General features: G+C 43.7%; 2 protein-coding genes across 12 annotated transcripts in view; one reads left to right on the plus strand and one right to left on the minus strand.

Annotated features, from left to right (window-relative positions):
- LRMP (lymphoid restricted membrane protein) overlaps nucleotides 1–22,805 on the plus strand; it is a 391,035-nt gene extending 368,230 nt beyond the window's left edge. For 3 of the 6 annotated variants that reach the window (XM_030213974.1, XM_030213976.1, XM_030213977.1), the window contains 2 exons: nucleotides 4,661–4,729; nucleotides 22,233–22,805. In XM_030213974.1, the coding sequence (XP_030069834.1) occupies nucleotides 4,661–4,729; nucleotides 22,233–22,476 (313 nt within the window). In that variant the 3' untranslated portion in view covers nucleotides 22,477–22,805. Of the gene's footprint in view, nucleotides 1–4,138; nucleotides 4,194–4,660; nucleotides 4,732–22,232 lie in introns of those variants that run through there. The other 3 variants (XM_030213975.1, XM_030213978.1, XR_003943302.1) reach the window with 2 other exon arrangements.
- Nucleotides 22,806–22,868: 63 nt separating this feature from the next.
- The window catches only part of CASC1 (cancer susceptibility 1), a 245,373-nt gene continuing 243,006 nt past the window's right edge, over nucleotides 22,869–25,235 (minus strand). For all 6 annotated transcript variants that reach the window (XM_030213984.1, XM_030213982.1, XM_030213981.1 and 3 more), the window contains one exon: nucleotides 22,869–23,159. In XM_030213984.1, the coding sequence (XP_030069844.1) occupies nucleotides 22,887–23,159 (273 nt within the window). In that variant the 3' untranslated portion in view covers nucleotides 22,869–22,886. The remainder of the gene's footprint in view (nucleotides 23,160–25,235) is intronic.

Below are 25,235 nucleotides of genomic sequence, written 5' to 3' on the forward strand. Positions count from 1 at the left end.
TGGTTCTGCAGCATGTGCATCTACCAGCACCCCAGCTTTTCCTTGTCAGCCCTCGATGAACACATCTGGCCTTGCTTCCAGAGCTGCTAGATGGCCTCATGCAGCGGTGTGCAACAATATTGTGGATGCTTGCGCCTGCCATACCTCCCGTTGTGGCCCTGCCTGGCCTTCAGCCTGCGGTGTGGATTCTGGCGCCACTTGCAGCCCCAGTGTCGACTGGCACCCAAGCCAGTACCCCCTCGATGTCGGTGGAGGAACCTTTGCCGGTGTCAAGACAGGAGCTGACTTGTCAACGCTGCTCTCGAGGGCACAGTTCCTCAGCATCGAGGCAGGTTCGGTCTCAGTGATCCCTTTAGGGAGATACTGACAACATCAAGGAGGAGCGCTCATGGGATTCAGAGGAGGATCCCAGATACTTCTCAGATGAGTCTTATGGGAATCCCTCTGAACCCTTCCCTCCACCTGAAAGGAGACGGTCTCTGCCGGAGATCATTTCATTTCCATCTTTTTTGTCAGGGTATGGCTGATGTCATTCTATTTCCTTTGGAAGTGGAGGATGAGCCCAAGGCCAAGATGCTCCCCTTTCCACGAGGTACTCAAGGAAGTCCTCTTCAGGAACTGGGAGTCCCCTCTGTCAGTCCCTGTCATGCCTAAGAAGATTAACACCCAGTATCAGCTCCATGGTGAACCATGATGGTGGAGTCGGCTCTCAAAAGAGCCAGGAGTACTAGGGACTATGCCTCAGCGCCCCTAGACAGAGAAGCTAAAACCCTGAATTCTTTTAGGAGGAAGATGTATCAGGCTTCAATGCTCATTTCTCGTATAGAATGCTGCCAGCTCTTCGTGAGCGACTACTTGTGAAACTCAGTACGACAGCTATCAGACTTTGTGGCTGCACTCCAAAGCAGGCCGAGCCTTTTCGCCAGTTGGTCAAGCAGCAGAAGGCGTGTCAAAAGTTCTTGGCCAGGGAGACAACATTTTTGATGTGGCATCCAGGATCTCTGCTCAAAGTATAGCAATGCGCAGACTCTCATGGCTGCAGTTGGTGGATGCTCCTTGCCAGAGGGATAATCTTTTTGGAGAGAAAGTTGAGGAGGTCGCTGACCAAATCAACAAGCATACTGATACAATCTCTTCTGTCTCCCACTGGGCACCTTCTACACCTACCTCCTCGGCTAGGAGGGTTTTTGGGCAAGCTAAGGAGCGGTTTCTACTACTATTCTAGGCATAGGTACACTTCTTCGACTCGTCAGCCTACTCAGGCTGAGCCCTCCAGCGTGCTTGTTCATGTCAACAGCGTGTACCTAAGGCCCCTGCTGCTCCCCAGTCAAAGCAAGGGACGAGCTTTTGACTGGCTCCAGTAGAGCATAGCGCAATAAAAGTGTCTGTCCCGGATGACTTGCTGGTCAAAGGGAGGCTAAAATTTTTTCACCTAAGGTGGCCTATTATAACCTCCAACCGGTGGGTTCTTCAATTAGTCTCAGATACGCCCTCAATTGACATGTCAACCTTCCAAATTGTCTGCTGAGAGCTCATTCATTCAGCTCTCAGCACAGGCAGGTACTTGCAGAGGAACTCTCCGCCCTTCTGAAGGCCCATGCAGTTGAACCCGTTCCACCAGGGGAGAAGGGCAAGGATTCTATTCAAGGTACTTCCTTGTGCAGAAGAAGACAGTGAATGCATCCCATTCTAGACCTAAGGGCCCTGAACAAATTTCTAGTCCAAGAAACGTTCAGGATGGTTTCTCTGGGCACCCTTCTCCCAATGATTCAGAAAAATAGTTGTTTGTGTTCTCTGGACTTAAAGGATACATTTACTCGTATTCTTATACTTCCAGCGCACCGGAAGTATCTTCGATTTAGGCTGGGAACACATCAACTTCAGTGTTGCGTGTTGCATTTTGGCCTCGTGTCAGCTCCCAGGGTTTTCACCAAGTGTCTAACGGTAGTTGCAGCATTGCTATGCAGAATAAGAGTCCATGTGTTCCCCTATCTCGACGATTTGCTGGTGAAGAGCACCTCAGAGGACGGTGCTCAGGAGTCCATGCGGATGACTATTCGGGTGCTCGAGCTACTAGGGTTCGCTTTAAACTACCCTAAGTCCCATCTCCACCCTGTTCAGCGATTGGAGTTCATAGGAGCCCTGCTCGACACACAGAGGGCTCAAGCTTACCTCCCGGAGACGAGAGCAGACAATCTTACCTTGCTGGTGTCCAAGGTTCATGTCTCTCAGCAGGTCACAGCTTGGCAGATGTTGAGATTGCTGGGCCACATGGCTTCCATATTGTATGTTACACCCATGACACGTCTTTACATGAAATCAGCTCAATGGACCCTGGCTTCTCAGTGGTATCAAGCCACAGGGAGTCTAGAAGATGTCATTCAAGTGTCCCCAGAGCTTGTACGCTCTCGTCAATGGTGGACAGTTCGATCCAGTTTGACTCTAGGACTTCCATTCCAAATTCCTCAGAAACAAAAAGTGCTGACTATCTTTCCCGGGATGGGGAGCTCATGTCAATCGGGTTACAATGTATTACACCAACAAGCGGGGGGCACCGGATAATGCCCTCTGTGTCAGGAGGCCGTCCAGATGTGGCACTGGGCTCGCAAACATGGCATGTTTCTTCAAGCCACTTTTCCAGCAGGCGCAAACAATACCCTGACCGACAGGCTGAGCAGGATAATGCAACCGCACAAGTAGTTTCTCAATATGGGCATAGCTCGCAAGATCTTCCAAGCGTGGGGCTCCCCCTTGGTAGATCTTCATGGCCACTCAGATCAACTACAAGGTCCCTCAGTTCTGTTCCAGGTTTCAGGCCCACGGCACACTAGGGTCAGATGCCTGCCTTCCTCCTCAGTTGGGGAACAGGTCTTTTGTATGCATATCCTCCGATTCCTCTAGTGGAAAAAACTTTGTTGAAACTCAAGCATTACCGCAGAACCATGATTCTGATCACGCCATACTGGCTGCGGCAGATATGGTTCCCTCTCTGAAGAACCATGGAGATTGGAGTGTTTTCTGACCCTCATCACACAGAACGAGGGGTCACTTCTACATCCCAACCTCCAGTCTCTGTCATAGCTTGGATGTTGAGAGCCTAGAATTCACTTCCTTGGGTCTTTCGGAGGGTGTCTCCTGGGTCTTGCTGGCTTCCAGGAAAGATTCCACTAAGAGTTGTTACTCTTTTTAAATGGATGAGGTTTGCCATCTGGTGTGAGAGCAAGGCCCTAGATCTTCTTACTTGCCCTACACACACCCTGCTTGAATACCTTCTACACTTGTCAGAGTCTGGTCTGAAGTCCAACTCCGTTAGGGTTCACCTTAGTGCAATTAGTGCTTATCAACCTGTAGAAGGTAAGCCCATATCTGGACAGCCTTTAATTGTTTGCTTTATGAAAGGTTTGCTTTTGTTAGAGACCCCTGTCAAACCTCCACTAGTGTCATGGGATCTCAGCTGATGAAAGCTTCTTGTGAGCCACTGAATTCCTGCCATCTGACATACTTGACCTGGAAGGTCATTTTCTTGATGGCTGTTACTTCAGTTCATAGGATCAGTGAGCTTCAGGCCTTAGTAGTGGATGCACCTTATACTAAGTTTCATCACAACAGAGTAGTCCTCCGCACACACCCTAAGTTCCTGCGAAAGGTGGTGTTGGAATTCCATCTGAACCAGTCTATTGTCTTGCCAACATTCTTTTCCCAACCTGATGCCCATCCTGGCAAAAGCAGCTTGCACACCTTGGATTCCAAGAGAGCATTAGCCTACTACATGGAGCGGACAAGGCCCCACAGACAGTCTGCCCAGCTTTTTGTTTCTTTTGATCCCAACAGGATGGGGGTCGCCATCGGGAAATGCACCATTTCTGTTTGGCTTGCAGATTGCATTTCCTTCACTTATGCCCAGTCAGGGCTGGCCCTAGAGGGTCATGTCAGGGCTCATAATGTCGGAGTCATGGCTGCGTCGGTAGCTCACTTGAGGTCAGCCTCCATTGAAGAAATTTGCAAAGCTGCAACATAGTCTTCAGTCCACACATTCACATCACACTACTGTCTTGATAAATAAGTAAATAAGTAATGACATGCCAAAATAATTTCACTTTGGATTTTATACCACTAAGTTTTTTTTTCTCTTGTACAGTTAGATGAGACTGCTTCACTATATATGACGTTTCTGCATTACAGCAGCATGTGCAGTACGTACAGCTGTCATTTCTTATCTCTTTATCCATCATCTCTTCACATAATCTTCCGGTTCACAGCATGTTTTAGTCACTTCTATACACTTTATTTCATCACAGAATGCATCTCTCATTATTAGCAGCGGTTCTATCCGATGGTGATCACACCGCTCCTTCCCCCCCACCCCCCCCAATATTTTTGTAGTTTAGTTTCCACCTTTAGCAACTGTCTAATCGGACAGCGATTACAGAGTCTTTGTTTCTTTTTTGGTCCTCTTTTTCTTGTATTTCATCGTTACATTTCACGTTCTTTGCATACATTTCTGTAACGTGCACAGTGTCCATACACCCTTATAGGTTGTTATCTCAATATTTACACAAATAGGTATTCAAGTAATCACTGCATTTTGACGCAATACTTTACTCTTTCTAGTTTTTACAGTACCTTGCTGATTTTGCATTTTTTTTCCACGTACTCCTAGACCAGTCTTACGTTCATTTAAGGACACCTTCAAATGTCAGACTCGTTCTTTTGGATACAACACTTTATGGTAAGTTTTTATTATATTAAATATATTCCCAACATCATTTTAGCCTTTGGATGGTTCTTTCTTAAAGATGAACATTTACCATTGGTCCATAAGTATAATCATGTACCTTTGCAAACCCGTTGAAATGCGCTAAATAATTTGTTTCACCATATCTTTTTCATTTTATAATCATCATTCTTTCTTTCTCTCTCATGTATGAAGTCATTCACACCTTTACATCTGCTACAGTACCTTCAGACATCAACACCTGGTCTCATAAATATTCATTTATACATGTCCCTTTTAATATATTTTAAAAAAATTTTAACAACGTTTTTCTTAAAATCTTTATCTTTTTAAGAAGGTTTTAAAATATTTAAATTTTATTTATATAAATGCATATACTCTTTAACGTATAAATTGTCCATCAAACATAACTATGTTCACCTTGAATTATTTTGTGCAATACTATGTTTTGGAAGAGCAATATGTAATTGTTTATATGCACAATTACCAATATGTTTGTATTTCATATTACCTTATATTTCATTTTATTTGTTTCATGTCCCACAGACTCTTGAGGCAGGCACTTAGTGCCAAAACACGGTGCTGTGTTGAGCCTTAGCATGTTTGTACATGTATCAGCAATAAAGTATTTTTTTTATTAATGAATATCCCATGTCCCTTCTCCATTTCCCACTTTTGTCTGCTGATTAGGTGAGAGTACTTCCATTTTGTGTGAAGCATTCAGCTAGTGTGTAGGTCCTGTGCAGGGATCTGTAGTACTTGACTGGTTCAAACGTTTTTTGAGAAGTAGATCTTAGTGTGAAAAGGAGATAAATGAGTTGGAATCAGAGTTGTAGTGTGCTGCAAGGCTTACCACTTTCTCCGTTATCTACTATAATAAAACTCACCCTCAACGTTCTGAAGACAACGTTCTGAAGTCACTCAGTCACTCCCTGAAGGGTTCGTTACTTCATGGTGGTGAAGCCACCTCACTGACCATGTCTGCCCCGCCCTCGCGTCAAACGTCACGACGTTGAGGGCGGAAAGCTAACAGAAAACTGAAAGAAGGGATCGCACCCAGGCAGGGGGAGGAGTAGGGAAACAAGCGGAGCGTGTTTCCCTACTCCTCCCCCTGCCTAGGAAATGCTGGCTACCAACCTCCCGACCCACCCGCGGACAAACTGCAGGGAAAATCACTTCCAAAGCTCAGGAGTCTCAATGAAGCCCCGCCCACAGAATGTTCCAGGTCCACAACCCACCCCTGCGCTGCACCCCCCCCCCCCCCCCACAAAACACCCACAAAAGCTCTGGAGATCAAAAGAAGCCCCGCCCACAGAATGCTGGAGGTGCAACACCCGCCCCCCGCGCCGCCCCCCCCCCCCCCACGCCACCCACCCTCGCGTTGTTTTGCTAGCGGGGGACCCGAAACCCCGCCAGCACAAGTCCTGACTTCTGACTACGGCGTGATCTTCGGCATTGCTAGCCTCTGCAGGCAGGGCTTCTGTGTGTCTGACGTCCTGCACGTGCAGGACGTCAGACGCAAATAACCCCGCCCTGCAGAGGCTAGCAATGCCGAAGAACACGCTGGAGTCAGCAGACAACACAGGACTTCTGCTGGCGGGATTTTGGGTCCCCCGCCAGCAAAACAACGCAATGGTGGGTGGGTTGGCGGCGGAGGGGGGTGCGTCGCGCGGAGGGGGCGGTGACGGCACTCATCAAACACAACCTCAAAAACTGGCAGCGCTTCCTTCCCTCTTCTTCAAAGCACAATCCCCAACCCAACTGAACTCTACAGCACACACACTCACTCACTAAGATCTGACAGTGCTTGCTAAACCACCCCTCCACAGACACACTCACTCTCTCATCTGGCAGCGGTTCCTGACTCCCCCCCCCCCCCCACACACACACTCACTGTCATTTGGCCACACTTCCTGACCCCCCCCCCCCCACCACCACCACACACACACTCATCTGGCAGTGCTTCCTGAACCCCCCACACCCCTCTTCTTCCAAGCTGAACCCCCAACACCCCCCACACCCCCCAACCCACACACACACACACTCTCATCTGGCAGCGCTTCCTGAACCCCCCTACCCCCCCCCCCCCCACACACACACACACACTCATTCTCTCTCATCTGGCAGCACTTCCTGAAATCCCATACACACACACACACTCACTCTCTCTCTCATCTGGCAGCACTTCCTGAACCCCCTGCCCCCCCCCACACACACACTGTCATCTGGCATTGCTTCCTGAACCTCCCCCCCCCACACACACACACACACTCTCACTCTCTCCCCCTCCTCCAGCACACCAATTGCTTGGGTGCAGTGGCGGCAATCTCAGACACCAGAGAGAGAAGGGGGGGCCTGACACCAGAGAGGGAGGGAGGTATCTCTGTCACACACACTCTCTCTCACAATGTCTTTGTCTCTCATTCTCACACACACACTCTCACAGACACACTCACACCCAGACTCTCTCACACACACACACAGTCACTCGCACTTTCACTCTCTCTCACACACACACACAGTCACTCGCACTTTCACACTCTCTCTCACACACACACACAGTCACTCGCACTTTCACACTCTCTCTCACACACACACACAGTCACTCGCACTTTCACACTCTCTCTCACACACACACACAGTCACTCGCACTTTCACACTCTCTCTCACACACACACAGTCACTCGCACTTTCACACTCTCTCTCACACACACACACACACACAGTCACTCGCACTTTCACACTCTCTCACACACACACACAGTCACTCGCACTTTCACACTCTCTCTCACACACACACACAGTCACTCGCACTTTCACACTCTCTCTCACACACACACACACACAGTCACTCGCACTTTCACACTCTCTCTCACACACACACACACACAGTCACTCGCACTTTCACACTCTCTCTCACACACACACACAGTCACTCGCACTTTCACTCTCTCTCTCACAGTCACTCGCACTTTCACTCTCTCTCTCACACAGTCACTCGCACTTTCACTCTCTCTCTCACACAGTCACTCGCACTTTCACTCTCTCTCTCACACACTGAGGAAAACCTTGCTAGCGCCCGTTTCATTTGTGTCAGAAACGGGCCTTTTTTGCTAGTTGTTTAATATTTATTTAAGATCACTTGGTAGCCTTTTGTTAAATACTGGAGCTTATATATTGTCCTGTGCTGATATTGTTCTTTTATGCCCCACCTTAGAAAGATTTGAGAATAATCAATAATTATATTTTACTTATAAATGGGCTACTGATCATTTTTTGCAGCTAAATGAATAGACAACTAAAAATTCTGTGGTTGGGGGATATAGAAAAAATTCCAGCTAGGTCACTGACACTAACTTCTGGTGAGAAGTTAGAAATTGAAGATAATTCTAGAGTGTTGGGATAATATTGGATTCCAAATTATCATATGATAAACAGGTTAATGTTTTAAGAAATTTTTTTTATCCTAACACCCCTGTTTACTAAGCCACGCGCCAATGCCAACACAGCCCATTCAAAGTGAATGGTCTTTGTCATCATTAGTGCAGCACCAGCCACTAGTGCAACTTTGTAAACAGGGTGATAAGACAATTATGGGCAATAAGGTCTTCGTTATTGCGCGCAGATTTTAGGGTTTTGGTTCAGGCAATTCTTTTGCCTCAACTTAATTACGGTAATTCTTTATACTGTCAGATTTCTAGTAAACTATATAATTGCTTACCATTATTGCAGAATACCACTGTTAAGTTAATATTTGGATTGGGACATTTTGATAGTTCATTGGCTAAAGGTGCATCGGTGAATAAGATTTAAAATTGTCTGCCTGGTGTTTAAATCAATTTTTGGTCTGAATTCAGGAGGACTTGTAAAATTGCTTGAGATCCCTTCTTCAGGTAGTGCTTCTACCGAACTTGACATTTACATTATCCAACTCTAAAAGATGTTTTGCTAAGATTAATTTTTAAGGGCTCTTTTCCTTTTCAGGGGACTTTGGAATAACTTACCTAAGGGTTTGCTATCTTTTACACTTTTTAGAAAGGTTTTAAAAACTTTTTTATTTGACAAATAAGTTGAGAATTGGATGTTTTAGACAGTAGATGTTAGGTTGTGCTAAATAATCTTGTAATTTCCTTTTATGGAAAATTCTCCTCTTTTTGTAAACTACTATGACTCCTATTTGGAAAAATGAGCAGTATATAAAACCAATATAGAATAGAATAGCTGTTTGATGTCTTCTATTTCTATTTCCACAGGAAGAGGTGTTCTCCATGGACAAGTAGGCTATTATTTTGTGACCTCTGAAAGTTAATCATGCCCTATATACCAGTACTAAGTAGTCTAGCTATGGCCAATACCTGACACATGATCTCCTTTTAGTGAGAGAAAGGCACATACAAATACAGAAACAAAGGGGAAAAGGGAATGGAATTAAAATAAATAAATAAATGGCTAAGGTAAAGAAAGTATTTAAACAATTAAATATAAGCAGTTCTTTAAACAGTACACTAAAAAACAAAAGAACTTTAATTTATTTTCTATATTTTCCTTACGGGCCCTAACAGTTTACAGAACTAGTGTAATATGAAACAAACAGTATCAGATAAATATCAAACATTAACACCTCCTTTTCTTTTCTTTACCAGGCTTAAGGGCCCTTTTACAAAGGCGCGTTAGGCTCTACACGCATGCAGTGGGCATCCAAATGAGACTACCGCCAGGCTACCATGCCCCCCAGCGGTAATTTCAGATTTGGCGCATGCCCATAATGTCTGGATGATTCATTTATTTCCTCCCATGTATGTTGTGTCCAGAGGTAATCGGCAGTTGGTGTGCGTCGACTGGTTACTGCGCATGTAGCACGTGAGCCCTTACCGCTAGATCAGTGTGTGGCATTAAGGGCTCAGGCCGGTTTTAGACACGCCTTTTTTTTGCAGACACGGTAAAAACTGGCCCGGCACATGCCCAAAACAGGCGCCTACACTGCCGCAGGCCACTTTTTACTGTGGCTTAGTAAAAGGACCCCTTGGTGTCTTAACTACCTCTGTAAGTATCTGATTCTTTGACTTTTCGTTTACCAGGTGCAACAGTTCAAGAGGAAACTTTCAGTTAAGTCTGTCTCCTCCTGCTTGTGTCTGTACTGTTTTTTTTTTCCCTTCTGAGTCTGGGTTTTTGTTTTCTCATCACTCTTCTGCCTTCGCCATTCTTTACGCTGAAGCTCGGGCCTTGTGTTTTCTTTCCTCCGATGCACCTATAACCCTGTCTTTACAAAATTAACTGGAGGAAAAACTCTCATTTTGGGTTAAAGTTAGGGATCAATCACTTGAGTTCTTAACTATTTAAGGGGAAAAAAAAAAGATAATTCAAGTATCTGCTAGAACCTCCCACAGAACTTCCCCATTCAGTGCAAATTCTTTTATAATAATCTTATGATCAATCCTCTGACAGATTGTGACAAAACAAAGAAACTGTCCCTAAATTACTTTTCTCTTGTTTCATCCAGGGCTGGCACAGTTTTTCTCTTAGCCAGAACAGGGGTACCCCTCTGAAAATCCAGTCCCACTAATTTGACTGCAACTATTTAACTTTGTCAGAAGTATTCCTTTAAGGTGCACTACTTCACTTCAATCCTCTGTCTGGACCACATCTTACTTTAGTCCTTTTCAAATAATACTGTCACTTGCTGAACAACTACCAGCAATGTTTTTACATTCACATTGGTGACATTTAAAATTTCCCTTGTTGTGGGAGTCACTTCACACAACAGTTGGTCCTTAGCAAGCACTGACTGACCTTCAGCCCTGCCAACATCAAGTATTTGACACATCTGAGGATTTTTCTAGTACCTGAATAAATTTCTTATCAATAAACTTTTCCTTTATAGAAGTACAATTTTCCCACACTACTCCGGCACAGCCCCCCACACAGTAACCCTTCCCTCTCCATTTCCTAGAGCATTAAATGCCATGGGCTCTACAATCAGGGGCGTAGCCACAGGCAGGCCTGGACGGGCCCAGCCACTTTCCCTCCAGGCCCGCCCATCCAACATCCTGCTGCTGTCGCTGCCTTTTCTCCCGCGGCGAAGCAGCGTTGCCTGCCTGCCTTTTAAAATAATTCGTCTACCCAGGCTCCGCTGCATTTACTTCTTCGCCCGTCGCAAAGCGCTGCCGTACGCACAGGCAGCTCTGCTCCCCTTTGCCGCGTCCATCTGGCCCTATGTATCCACTACAGGAAGTGGATCAGAGAGGGCCGGATGGACGCGGCAAAGGGGAGCGGAGCTGCCTGTGCGAACGGCAGCACTTTGCGACGGGCGAAGAAGTAAATGCAGCGGAGCCTGGGGAGACAAATTATTTTAAAAGGCAGGCACGCAGGCAACACTGCTGAATGCTGCTTCCCGCCAAGCTGGTGACTGGCGCAGGGATGAGACTTCTCAAGCCTTGGGGGCCTCCAGAAGATTCTCAGCTGGCAGGGCCCGGAGATCCCCGCCAGCCCAGGTATTTATCTTTATGGGAGGGGGATGGACAGAGAGGAAATATGTGGGTCATGCCCACCCAGTCCACCTAAAAATTGAGAGGTCTGGCTACACTACTGTCTACAATTAAACTAACACTATCTCAATCAGACTTCTCTTACCAGAACCAAAATTTCTTAAAATGAACTTGTCTGATCAAACACAGACCCAGATGCACAAAACCAGCCAGCAATGTGGTTTTTAAACTGGTTCTAGGCCAGTTTAGCTAGCAAGTACAGTGAGACATGCACAAAAGCTTTCTCCAAACTCTCTTCCTATCACGGTAGCAGCTAACGGAAACGTGCAAAGCTATTATAATGAGCTAATTATACAAATGTGCATGCAAAGCGATGTACAGTCATTTTCCGACCCAATGCACAGAGGCAACCCCTACCTTTACCGTTGAAAATTTAATGTGAGGTCTGGAGTTGTCTGTCCTGACAGTTCTTGCAAGTACTGCCAAATCGATCCACACTGCCCCCGGAAAAGGAGAGAAATGGTTCAGAAAAAAAGCTTCTACTTTGCTTCTCTCTCCCCAAATCAGCAGTGTGGAGAAAATAAAACAAACACCTTTGTTGCCATTTATAAATGCGGAGTCCCTAGCTTTTTGGCTGTAGTGTCTGTCCTTTCATACAGCCACTATGAGACAAAATCCTTTTCTCTGTTTTCTTTCCCTGTGGATTGCATTGCTCCAGGCTCTTAAGAGGCAGAGCAGTTAAGCATGTGAAGAGTGCCAGCCAAAAGTTACAAACAGAGAAAAGGAAGCTAAAATCTGGCTGGAGGGCTCCAAATGTGTTTGTGCTATCTTGCACCTCTATCAGGAATCTCTCTTGCAAACACATCCATTAACATTAGTGGCTGCAGTGGCCAGAAGCTGTGCAATCACTCCCCCCACCCCCCTTCTGTGGAGGCCCATCTGGGGAACGAAAGATCCGAGCTGCAAATCTTTATGCAACTGGACATTGGGAAGAAGAGCAAAGGATCCCCCTTGCCCCCCCCCCCCCCCGAAAGACTACCTCTACTGCTTTCATACATGCAGCTTGGGCTTGGCTGCGTGTACAACAGCCATCTGTGGCATGTACAGACCAGCCACGCTTAGCAATGGGCTGCTCTGCACATGCTCTGCTGGCTGACTGGCTTCCTCCATATCGCATTCAAATGAGCCTGTTACAAAATCAACGAGGGATTCCTACTGGGGACCATTGTGCATCTGGGCCACAGAACACACCAGCATACACCCTTCTCACGCAGTGTTACCCACCCAACTGCCCAGCACAACAGTTTAGAAGTTTGCCCTAGAGTTCCTCACAATATGAACTACTGCTGCTGCTCCTCCTCCCTATACGCTCACATACGTGAAATTCCCCAAGCAAAATCCTAACTAAATAAAATAATAAAACCCCTCCCCTCTTACCTTGCCAGTGTCCTCCTTTTCATCCCTTTCCTATTTCTTCCCATGTACCAGGCTCATCTTCCGACAGCTGTGCCCATAAGCTGGCAGCTGCTCACCCATGCATAGCCTCCAAATCTCTCCTGCCTGGCTCTAAAAGCCTTCAGGGAAACCTCTCTGGCCATTTCCAACTTTGTTCTCCTTCTGCACAGCCATGAATCAGGCCAGTCCTGCTCAGGCCCTATCTAAGACACACTCTGCTCATGTGTAAAGAAACCACACATGCCCAGTACACCCCAAACCAGGCCCAATACAGCCCAGCCTTTACTGCTCCCCAACGCATCATATGCATGTGTGGAAACTATGCATTCACCAAGCCACAGCCCCAGATTCTCCAGCTCCCCTCTGCCGCTTTCAGCCATGCCTAATACAGCTCTGCTTCTCCACTCCCCCCCCCCCCCCCAACATACTGCCCAAACCACCATCAAAATCAACTTAGTTGGATCACTTAGAAGACATTGAGTGTAATGAAACTGGAAAAGAAAGTCGAATGTTTAATTATTCTTTGCCTGTAGATAATGAAAGTCAGTTGTCCCCTGAAAAAACATCTTGCTTGAAATGGTATATTGTTGAGATTAAATATGCAAATAATCCTGTATCATTCTTAACTAACGAAGATTTGAAATTAAGTTAAGAGTGAAGAAAAAAAGTGTAAGTAAAATTGGAGTGAAGGAGGTTGATTCTATTCGGGAAGTTGGATTGGGTGTGTTGTGGTTGGGTGGGTGATGATTGTGAGAGAGGGTTGGAGGGACAGCTGAAAAAAAAGTTTTACAAGCTTTTTTTTTTATTTTTTTAATGCATTTGTTAAAACAAAAAAATTACCTGGGAGCATTGAGGGTTGGGGTCTAGAAGTAGAGGCAGGCTGGTGCTGTGAGCAGGGAGAGTCATGCCATACAGATGCTGGTGGTTTGGGCTACTGGGCATGTAGTGTTTCCTCGCGCAAACGCAGAGAGAAAGGAAACGTCCGATCAGACCAACAGCCCTGGGTGACGGAGGAAAGGTAGGGGGAGACTGGGAGGGACCTAGCACCACAAGCTGCAAACAGCCACTCAACCCCTGTCTGTGCTAAACTAGGCCCAAAGGACACCAGTAGCCAGATCAAACCAGAGCTGCACAGAGATGCCCCTTCACCTGCTAGATAGAGAGAATACAGAGGTTCAGTTGGCTGCACAGGTCCACATATAGCAAATCTCGGGGGTTCTCTCTATCTCCACCTGCTGGTAGAAGGACATAACCCACAAGTCTCTGGGTTGATCTGTGGGACGCCATGGAAATTTGATGTTTTTTCCCACAGACAGTGTGTGAAATTTTCAAATTTCCCATCTAAATGGTAACTAGGCATTTACTTGTGCATTGGCGGTTGGTGACTCAGGTGTTTGGGGAGGCTAAAGTGGGGTGGGGCTAGGATCAGGGTATGGGGCAGTATGGGGTGTAGTGGAACAGAGCAAGTTAAAATCCTATTGGAAAACGAAATAAGCTTGATTAGTACAGATCAATCCTACACATATGTTTGCTAACAGAATACCAGCCTTTTTCACACTTGAACATAAGTAGCCTAGTGTTTAGTGCAGTGGACTGAGAACCTGGGGAACCGGGTTCGAGTCCCACTGCAGCTTCTTGTGACTCTGGGCAAGTCTCCATTGCCCCAGGTACAATATTTGGATTGTGAGCCTACTAGGAACAAAAGGTACCTGTATATAATAAATGTAAATCACTTTGTACCACAGACAGGGTATATCAAATTCCATAATCTTTACCCTCAGACCCTCAAGTATAGAATAAGTAACCACAAACCAAAAACAGAAATATGTAGACAAAAATTAAACTGAACCCCCAAGAAACCACAACTCTGCATGCAGTGCACACCAGAGAAATAGAAACAGTGATGCATGTCTCTCTTTTTGGTGTAAAATATAAAGGGCTGTTTTTACTAAGCTGCGGTAAGCACTCGCTCATGCTTACCATAGGTAAAAAAAAAAAAAAAAAGGCTTACCACAGGATGCACTGAGGCATCCTGTGGTAAAATTCCAATATGCACAAATTTAAAAAAACTGACACATTCCAATCGCCACATTAAAAATTAACAAAATGAAAATGGAAAATAAGGTGATATCTTTTTATTGGGATAACTTATATTTTTCGACCAGCTTTCGGAGGCCAAAACCTCCTTCCTTAAGTCAGGACAAGCATACTACAACAGCAGTATATACTGCCCAGACCTGAAGAAGGAGGTTTTGGCCTCTGAAAGCTAATAAAAAAATGCATTTAGTCCAAAATAATAAAATAGGGGGCATCTTATCAATTTTTTTCTTTTATATTTATTAACTTTGAAAGTGGACTAACACAGCTACCACATTACTTCATCTTAAATTAAAATTATTTTTCTGCCTTTGCTGTCTGGCCATTTAATTTTTCTAATTGTGTTGGCCCCAATCTCTGGTTACTACTTTCCTGTCTTAACTTCTTTTTCCAAGGGTTTCCTGTCCATTTGCCTTTTTCTCTCCTATATTGTTTGCCTCTTCCACTGCATCCAGCTCCAACATTGATCTATTCCTTTCAGCTTTCTTCAGTTTCTTTTCTGCCTATCCATTCAGATTCCATTCATATTATCCAGTCTTCAGTCTCTTTTTACTTACCTACCTACAGCTTTTTCTCAGTCTTCCTCAATTTGGCCCTTCCATTTTTCTAATTATTTTCTAGTCTTTCACTCCTCTCTCTCCCCTGCCATCCAGCATCTTCTTTCTCTCTCTGCCCTGCCTCCCTGTCTCTGTACCACCTGCCACCCAGCATCTTCTTTCTCCCTCCATCATCATCCAGCATCCCCTCTTGTGTTTCTCCTCCCTTCCATCTGCATTAACCCATCTCTTCCCCTCCTTCGCAGTAGTCCCCCCCCCCCCCCCCCCCCCATTGTCAGAGATGCTGGTTAAAATCAAGAAGCCAAGAAGATCTAGGTGTATGGGGGCCTTTGACCTCATCATACAAGGAGCAGATAAGATTGTGTAAAAAGACATTTTTGGGGTATAAAATTAATACTAGTAAAAATTCTACTAGAGAATTGTTTCAATTAATTTACAGACCTACTCTCCAACCAATATTCCACAGCAACTTACAGCTCGAGTTTGCCAACACATTTCAGAGGAAGATTATTAATATTTTGAAGAAGCTGCCTCCAATGAAATGTAAAATTGAGGATGAAATTATGGTGGGAGAGGATGTAATAAGTAGAATTCCAGCTGATTGAATATGGTCTACATTTCAGCAAATAGACGAAGTGATTACAATTCAAAAAAGAATGTTTGAAAAAGGACTTTGTATTTTAGATCCATGTAATGCTGATTTATTGATCTATTTATTGATCTATACCAGGAAGTTGTCACTAAGGGCTTCTTTTACAAAGCCACGCTAGCTATTCCAGCACTGCAAATGAGATGAAGCCCATGGGAATTGAATGGTTTTTTATTCTCATTTGCTGCACTGAGAATTGGTAGTGTGGTTTTGTAAAAGAAGCCATAAGTTAACACATATGATTGATTCCTTTTTGGATCAGGGATTTTTTCATGAGGATATGGGTAGGATTGTATTGCAACCTTTGAATAAGGGAGAAACACTGGATATTACATATTATTATAATTATCGCTCAGTAGTAAATCTTCCAAGTTTGACCAAAATGATTGAAGCAGTAGTAACAATACAATTTCAGGACTATCTAAATTCTTATAATATTTTGGACCCACAACAACATGGTTTCAAGCCTTTAGATAGTACTGAAAGAGTAATGGCTGTGCTCCTGTCAAAGATACGAGACTATTTAGATCAAGGATCAAGATGCACTGAAAAATAGCCTGCGCTGATGTAGACACGTGTATTGGACACACGCAGGTCCATTTTTTAGCGCACCTGCAAAACCCTTTTTATTTTTTAGCTGAAAATGGACATGCAGCAAAATAAAAATTGGTACGCATCCATTTTTGGCCTGAAACCTTACCGCCACCCACTGACTTAGCGGTAAAGTCTCATGCGTTAACCGGGCAGTAATTGTCAGCGTGCATACACTGCCAATTACCACCCGGTTAGCCCCATGCACCGGAAATTTTCCAGTGCATGTAAATAAATGAAATTAACGCCCGGGCCATGCGATAGCCAGGTGGTTGTTACAAATTGGTGCACGTGTAGGCGCCTAAGTGGCTTAGTAAAAGGGCCCCTGAAGTTCTTGTAATGCAGCAGTATTTATCTGCAGCTTTTGATTGTCAAGTTCTTTTAGGTAAACGAGAGGGAGTAGGTATTGAAGGTACTCTTCTAAAATGGTTTGAAAACTTTCTGGGGATAAGATCTATCCAGGTATATTGGCAAGGAGTCTTTTCAGATACTTGGAATATGAAACCAGGAATACCACAGGGTTCACCCCTATCCCCAATTTTATTCAATCTGTATATAAGTGGAATGGGTGCTTCTTTACAAAATAGGAAGATTTTATTTTTCCTATGCGGATAACGTGCAACTGTTTCCTGTGCAATCAGATTTAAGGATTACCTTACAGTTAATGGATATTATTGTTCAGAGATTTATGATTGGATGTCATGTCACTTTCTTAAAATCAATCCTGCTAAAACAAATAATCTTGTATGTTCAATCTAAAGATGATGTATTGAAGACTGTGATGTTGAAAGGTGTCGAGGTTATTGTAAAAAAAAAAAAGATTAAATTGTTATGTATATGGTTGGATACTAGGTTGGCTATTGATAGTCATATAAATCATTTGAGTCGGAAAGCATTTTTTAAATTGAAAGTTTTGAGACAATTGAAGTAGGTTTTGGATAACGAGATGCAAGTAGCTATTCAGGCCACAATATTATCTTCGTTGGACAATTGTAATGTTTGTCGGGACTACCTGTGAAACAAATTGAGATTACAAGTTCATAGGCGTCTGACCTTCCCCTGGCTGCTGCCCCCCAAACGCAAGGCTGGCGCAGCGCTGCAGCCAGGCAGCTCTCAGATGGTCCCTCCTTCCTTCCCACCCTCAGCTCCCCAACCGGCAACCCTCCTCCTCTCCGTTCCTCCCCCCCCCCCGCATGTGTTTAACCCTTTTACTTTCAGTGGCAGCAACGTCATTGAAGAAAACACAGCGGGCTCGCCTCCAGCTTCTCCCTTCCCTCACACAGTGTCCCGCCTTCTGCGATGATATATTTCCGTGAGGGAAGGGAGAAGCTGGAAGCGAGCCCGCAGTGCTTTCTTCTTCACTGATGTCGCTGCCACTGAAAGTAAAAGGGTTAAACGCGCGCGGGGAGGGGGGAGAGGAAGGCTGTCGGGGAGCTGAGGGAGGGCAGGGAGAATCGCTGGACATGCAGGGGGAGAGAGAAGAGATTGCTGGACAGGAGGGCAGGGGAGAGAGGAGAATTGCTGGACATGGATGGAGGGGGCAGGGGAGAGAGCAAATTTGCTGGAGATGAATGGAGGAGAGGGCAGGGAAGAATGGAGAGTTGCTGGACATGGATGGATGGAGGGGAGGGCAGGGGGTAGAGGAGAATTGCTGGACATGGATAGATGGAGGGGGAGGGCAGGGGGTAGAGGGGATTTGCTGGACATGGATGGAGGGAGCAGGGGAGAAAGCAAATTTGCTGGATATAGATGGATGAGAGGGTAGGGGAGAATGGAGAGTTGCTGGACATGGTTGGATGGAGGGGAGGGCAGATGAGAGGAGAATTGCTGGACATGGATGGATGAATGGGGGCAGGGGAGAGAGGAAATTTGCTGGATATGGGTGGATGGAGGAGAGGGCAGAGGAGAATGGAGAGTTCCTGGACATGGATGGAGGGGAGGGCAGGGGAGAGGAGAATTGCTTGACATGGATGGAGGGGCAGGGGAGACAGCAAATTTGCTGGATATGGATGGATGGAGGTGAGGGCAGGGGAGAATAGAGAGTTGCTGGACATCGATGGAGGTGAGGGAAGTCAGGAAGGAGATGCACATGGATGGAGGGGAGGGAAGAGAGGAGAAATGCTGGACATGGATGGAGTGGAGAGCAGGGAACGGAGGAGAAATGTTGGACAAGGATGGAGGGAAGGAAAAACAAAGGAAGGAGATGCACATGGTTGGAGAGGAAGGGAGTGAGGAGAAATGCTGGATATGTATGGAGGGGAAATTGCTGAATTTAAGGGCTGGATCAGAACACTTTGAGGGCAGATGCTGAAACTGGAGAAAGGATAGGGACAGGGCTACAAATGGTAGGATGCATAAGGACACAGGAGGATGGTGGACATGGTGAGAGAAAAAATATCAAATGGAAAGAAGACACTGCATAAAGCAGAAGACACTGGGACCAAAGCGAATAGAAAAACTAAATGATCAGACAACAAAGGTAGAAAAAAGTATTTTATTCAGAATTTATTAACTAGAATATGTCAGATTTTGGAAATGTGCATCTGTAATATTTTGCATGTAAGTTTCAATTTTTCTAGTATTGCTGCCTGCTGAGTCTGGCTTCTTCAGGTAACTTTCCATTTCAGCATTTTGCCTTCATATCTGTTGTCATGTGTTTTTCATGTGTAATCAAGGTGCAGTATTCTGCTAACGTGTAGTATTTGCAGCCCGTTTTGTTTTTTGTTTCACTAGGTTGTGTACTGGTGTTTTAGAGCCTGGTGTAATTACAGTGCTGCCTTTTCACGCATAAGGTTGTAGCTCGTCCTGTCCTTGGAATTAGTGCTGTTATGGTTTGGTAAGGTTATGAGTGTGTTTTTGCACAAGCTTGTGTATAGTGTTTTGCAGTGGAGAGATTGTGTGTTGGCCTTACTGAGGTGGCACCAAAACATCAGAAAGGGTGTAGAGCCTAAATCCATGACACACTACCTCTTGAAGGATCTACATATGGTCGTTAATAAAAGGAGCTCATTGTGAACACTGTCCACCCTCAAGGGGTTTTTTGTAGCTCTACATGAGAATTGTGATATGATCCCTTGTTTATATTGGTGACGGTCTGTATTTTCCATGTGGGTGGTATATTGGTGTATTAGAGTCTGCCCAGTGTAATATTTATGGTACAGTAAGGTTCTGAGTGTGTTTTGCAGTTGAGTGATTGTGGTTAGTATGTTTTGAGCAACCACTTTATTCTTTGACATATGGTACATATCTAATATCTAAATGTAATTAAAGTTATTAATTATGCCTATTTTATTTTTTACTTATTTTTTTTCTGTGTGTTGTCAGACAATTATGGATGTAAGCTCTGCCCCTGACCCCTTTAGCCTCCCCAAACAGTTGGGCCACCGACCACCTATGTACAAGTTGTTCAAAATGTAGTAGCAAAATTGATCCTAGAGGGATCAAAATTTGATCATGCTAACCATTGTTATGTGACTTACATTGGCTCCCAGTTTGTGCCAGAATTGAGTTTAAAGTATTATTTATATTTAAGATATTGTATGGGTTATGTCCCACTTATTTTTAATGCAGTCACTACAATTTTCAAGTGAACTATTTCTTGAATATTCAACTCATTCATCTTGCAGATTAGTGATAACTAGAAATAGAACTTTATTTGGTAAAGCTCCAGATATAAGGAATAATCTACCACTGGAGATTAGATACAGTTTTGATGTGATATAAAAATATCTTTAATTGAATTTATAGAATAGAATTTATTTGATGACTTAGAGGGTATGATATCATTTTAAAATGTATTGTGCATTTTATTTTTATAATTTGTTATCATCTATTGTAACCTGCTTAGAATCATTAGGTTAAGCAAAATATAAATGCTTGATGATGATTATTTTAAAAACAGGGTAAGACTGGATGGGCTGGGGAAGTCATGGTTGGGACTGGGAAGCTTAACCCCCTCCCCAAGCCTCTTATACAGAGTGATGCCCAAAGATTGTTTTGGGAGGTATTAAGTGCACCCACAATATGGGCATGCAGTTACTGTGCCCACAATGACGTAATAAAAAAAGAGAACCCAGATCAGAAGATTTAGAGGGGTATTTTTGATATGACCTCTAAATCTAATTTTGGGTATTTTGTGAAAAAATCCAGTAGCGAACATGGCCATTTTCAAACCAGAAAAACATCCAACTTTTTGTTTCAAAAATGGCTATTTGCTAGATGTTTTTGTGCTCAGTGCATCTATCTTTTAGGACCATTTTAGAAAAAAAAAAAAAGTCCAAGGGAAAAATACACAAAAAACCCCCAAGCCATTGGGATGTTTGAAGGGGGGGGGGGGGCAGTATTCTTAGTAGACTTGCCACACAGACATCTCAGCAGAGAGGTGGGGCACCCCAGGAGGCACTTCACATAAAAGGTCCCAGGTATATATCTCACTTACCTGTGTGGTGGGCCCTCCAAAACAGACCAAAAACCTACTGTACCTAACTAGAACAGCCCTTATACCTGCAGGTGTCACCTATATGTACATACAGTAGGTTTGTGGTGAATTTCAGAGTGCTCACACTTTCCACCACAAGTGTACCAGTTAGTGGAATATGGGCCTGGTTCCCCTTCTCTACCATCCACTGCACCGACTACTAGGCTACTCCAGGGACCTGTTTGCTACTCTAATAGGACTGGCCATAACATCTGGAGCTGTTATAGAGGCTGGTATGTACTGTTTCTTAACATCTTTGGGGGGTGAGAGGGGGGTCAGTCACCACGGGCGGAGTAAAGGGGGGAGGAGAGGTCATGCCTTAATCCCTCCAGTGGCCATCTTATCATTTAGGGCACCTTTTTGTAACTTAAGTGTGATTGAAGCAGGTCTAGGCTAAAACATCTAACATTTAGCCCTGAACATTTTTGTTTTGTTCCATTATGGCAGAACAACATCCAGGTTTTGGGAATGCCCAAATCTTGCCCCCTTGTGATTTCGACTCACTGCGGAGCAAAACGTTCTTTATATCGCAGCTGATGACAGTGTCCTTTAATGTATGTATTGTATGGTAACTGCAGGTCACATGCTGACTACATCCCCAAAATTTAATACATAAGCTTTGCACTTAACTGCACATTAATTTTTGCTCCTACCATGCAGTAAGGGCAAAAATGTACCATCTGTTTAACAAACAGACCCCCTTAGGCACAGCTAGTATTAGGAAGTAGCAAAATGTCATTACTTTTGTTTTTCAGTAATTACAGTAGCAATAGAATCCATTCAGACCCAGATAAAATAGTTTCCCACGTGGCCTTTTAAATGAAAGCTTTGTACTGCACAGCCAGAAATTTTCAAGACTATAGACAAATTTCAATTATTTTGCAATATATTTTAGTATAAGATGACATAACACAAATCATTGAGCAAAGGCTGCTGAGGTGGAAAATCTAGGTTTTAAATGGAGAGCATTATATTATGGATGAAAGAAAATTGAAGTGGATGTGAAAAAGGCAGGTAAACAATGATAACTAAAAGACACAACATATGAACTGTGTTTAACCCGTGTAAGAATTAAACTGCCATGAATTCTACGTAACAGAGATGTGACTTATAAGCAATTGTTTATTAAATGGGCTACAGTATACAGTTGTTTCAACTACCCTGGTTTTTTTCTTCCTTTCTATAGGTTCAACAAATTATCGTTATGGGCATCTGGTTTCAAGACTTCTTTTTTCAAGATCAATGCCACTCTCTGGGTTTCTCTCTTGCTTGTACTACTACTTGCTGCTTTTATAAGCTTCCTTACAGGATTGTCTTTCCAGAAGCATGTAGATGCTGCTCCTGTGGGAACTGGAGATGCATGGACTTCACTACAACAGTTGCTGTGGCCTTATGCTGGACTTAGGCACAATGGACAGCCACCAGTGTAAAACAAATTTTGCCAGTTGTGATTGACTTGGATTTTATTTTTTAATTGAAGCTATCATGAAATAAGACATACTAATACAGAGTGCATTTAATATAAGTTTAATGTATTAAAAAGAAAAAAAGATATTTGACAATTTTAAAGCCTTTTTAACTGTAATTACCTAGTGTTTCTCTTTGTGGGGTTTGTTTTTCCCTGTGAGCAAGGGAGGAAGTGGTATTCAAACATTTGATAACTTTTGATCTTAACTTTCAATTTTTTTTTCTTCACTTAAAGTGCCAATGGTATATTGATGTTGCAAAGTAATTGAAAATAAAGGTAGTTCTTATTAAATGTAGCAAATATATACTTGACAAAACCTAGGTGGTGAATTAGGAGACTGAGCATGAAAAGTAACACAGTAACATGCTGTGATTAAGAGTATGTTAACACTTTTGTAGATTCTAGCAGTTGATAAACACAGTCGATAAATTTATAATGGGATATTTTTATGTCTTCAACTGTTGTGTCATTAGTGTGGGCTTTAACTGCATGGAAGAGCGATGAATGAAATTCACAGTTTTCAGGGATATTATCTGAGAATATTTCACTTGACTCAGTAATCTTCAGTCTCTGCGCTCTACAACCATTAAACATGTACAGTAGCCAGATGTCATCTTTGTATTCTGTCTTGGAAAATTCTTTGACCTATAGTGGAAGAGGTTAGAAAGAAGTATTTAAAATCACTGTACCCTAAATTTAGCAGCTGTGTTCAGTAGATAATTGTGTTCTTTTTATACAAGTGCTAACATGAAATTATTGAAAATGTGCCTTACTTTGAATCAAAATGGTTTATTGTATAGTACTGCTATAGGTTAGTTCATTTAAACTGCTGATAGTGTTTAAATAAAATTTGATGGAATTTCATAAAGGCTAATCAAAATTTATCAGAAGTTTACATGTTTTCTGAAAACACATACAGAAAACCCAGTATTCTATTTCATTCATTTGTTTAAAATTACAGTTCAGTCTCGATTATCCAACCTTCGCTGATCTGACCATCCAGCATATCTGAGAGACCCCCAGTTACTTCATGCAGTTTCTCTTTGTTTTCTGAACCCAGGACCCTACTTTTACCACAAAACAGCACCATTGTGAACCAGGACCCTGCTTTCTCTGCCTTTGTTTCTGCATTGTTTGAGGAGTTACCATTGTTTTCCTTATTAACTGACTTTTCATTTATCTAGCAACAGGTTGGTCTCATTTAACTTGGATAATCGAAACTTTACTGTACTGCTAATTCCAGTAAAAAGATAAGTTTGAGTCCAGAAGCTCCAACTTAAATCCAAAAGACATTCTCAGCATTGAAAATTGGATGGAAGCTCAAGAATTTTTTCAAAATGTTAATAGCAAGGTTTCAAATTGTGACCTCAGGCAAGTTACTTTACCCTCTGTTGCCTCAGGAACAAACCTAGGGCTGACCAGTTATATTGCATAAATTGGGAATCGTTAAATAACATATGCTAATGTGTATTTTTTCTAGAAAAATCTCTATACCTTTCTAGCACAAAGCATATAGTAGTGAATATTTAGTAAATTCAACCATTACAATACAAGCTTCTGAGGATAACATATGCCATCAGACCCAGTATGTCACAGTAGTTACCACTGCCTTATGCTTAGTCCAGAAGTAGTAGCTCCCGTAAGTAGAAGAGTTCATTCTGAGTACACTTGTAGTTGCAGGTGTCTCTTCTAGACACAGCATGAGGCAGGTGTTTGGAACTTAACGGAACACATAGCCTTATGCAAATTAATGCTACAGACAGTCCCAGCTCATCTTCTGCCTTCTGTGTGTTTTTGGGGGGGGGGGGGGGGGGGGGGGGGGTAGAGGAGGAATCCACAAGCATCGAGAAAAAAAAAGGGAGGGACCAGGAGCACATACAGGGTGAGGAGCTGAAGTGAACACCAGGCTGAATAAAGCAGGGGCCCAGAGGTGAGCTACTGTAAAACATGGTGAAGGTAATGGTTAACCCATAAATGCAACTTGTTTTTCATCCTCCAGCACCAGAGGAGTGGAGGGAAATACAGGGGTAATATAAGAGAGAAAAAAAAAACCCAGCAGTAGCTGTGTGCATGATGTTTATATATAGATTTACATGTGTAGTTATAAAATACATATTTAAAATTGCACTTGAATAAAGCTGATAATGGGGACTGCTACAGCACCTGCTGTCAAACAGGACATTACTTAACTTCAAATATTACTGGCATACAGCTGTAATGTGCTGGATGCATATTTCAATGATCTGTCTCCTTTTATTTTCAAATCTGGAAAAGACGGGGGGGGGGGGGGGGGGATTTTTGGGGCTTCCTTAGTTTTTAATGACCGTATGAATCCTCTGTAGGTGCAGTACCTGCTTATAAGATTGGTGTGCCAAATGTTGATTAATGTAGATGCACCTTGGGATTGAAGAAGTTGTAAACTACTGCTCTCGATACCTAGATTGAAGCCACCTTTCTGAAACTCATCTTACAAGACAATGAGGTCTTTAGAAATGTAGTATCCAAGGAGAGGAAGTGACGTCAGCACACAAGACGGCAGCCTAGTCTTCTAGCTCCCGCTCCCAACACCCGAAAATAAGTTTTTACTGCAAACAGGCATAGTAGCCAGGGTCTGAAGTGATTTGTGAATCCCCTGTCACTTAGCAGACATGAGCAAAGCACTATCAGCACGGAAGAAGGAGCCTGAGAGGCAGGAGGACGGCGGACACTGCCGGACGGGCA

The sequence above is a fragment of the Microcaecilia unicolor genome, chromosome 9 (assembly GCF_901765095.1).
Source record: "Microcaecilia unicolor chromosome 9, aMicUni1.1, whole genome shotgun sequence".
In the NCBI taxonomy this organism is placed as follows: Eukaryota; Metazoa; Chordata; class Amphibia; order Gymnophiona; family Siphonopidae; genus Microcaecilia; species Microcaecilia unicolor.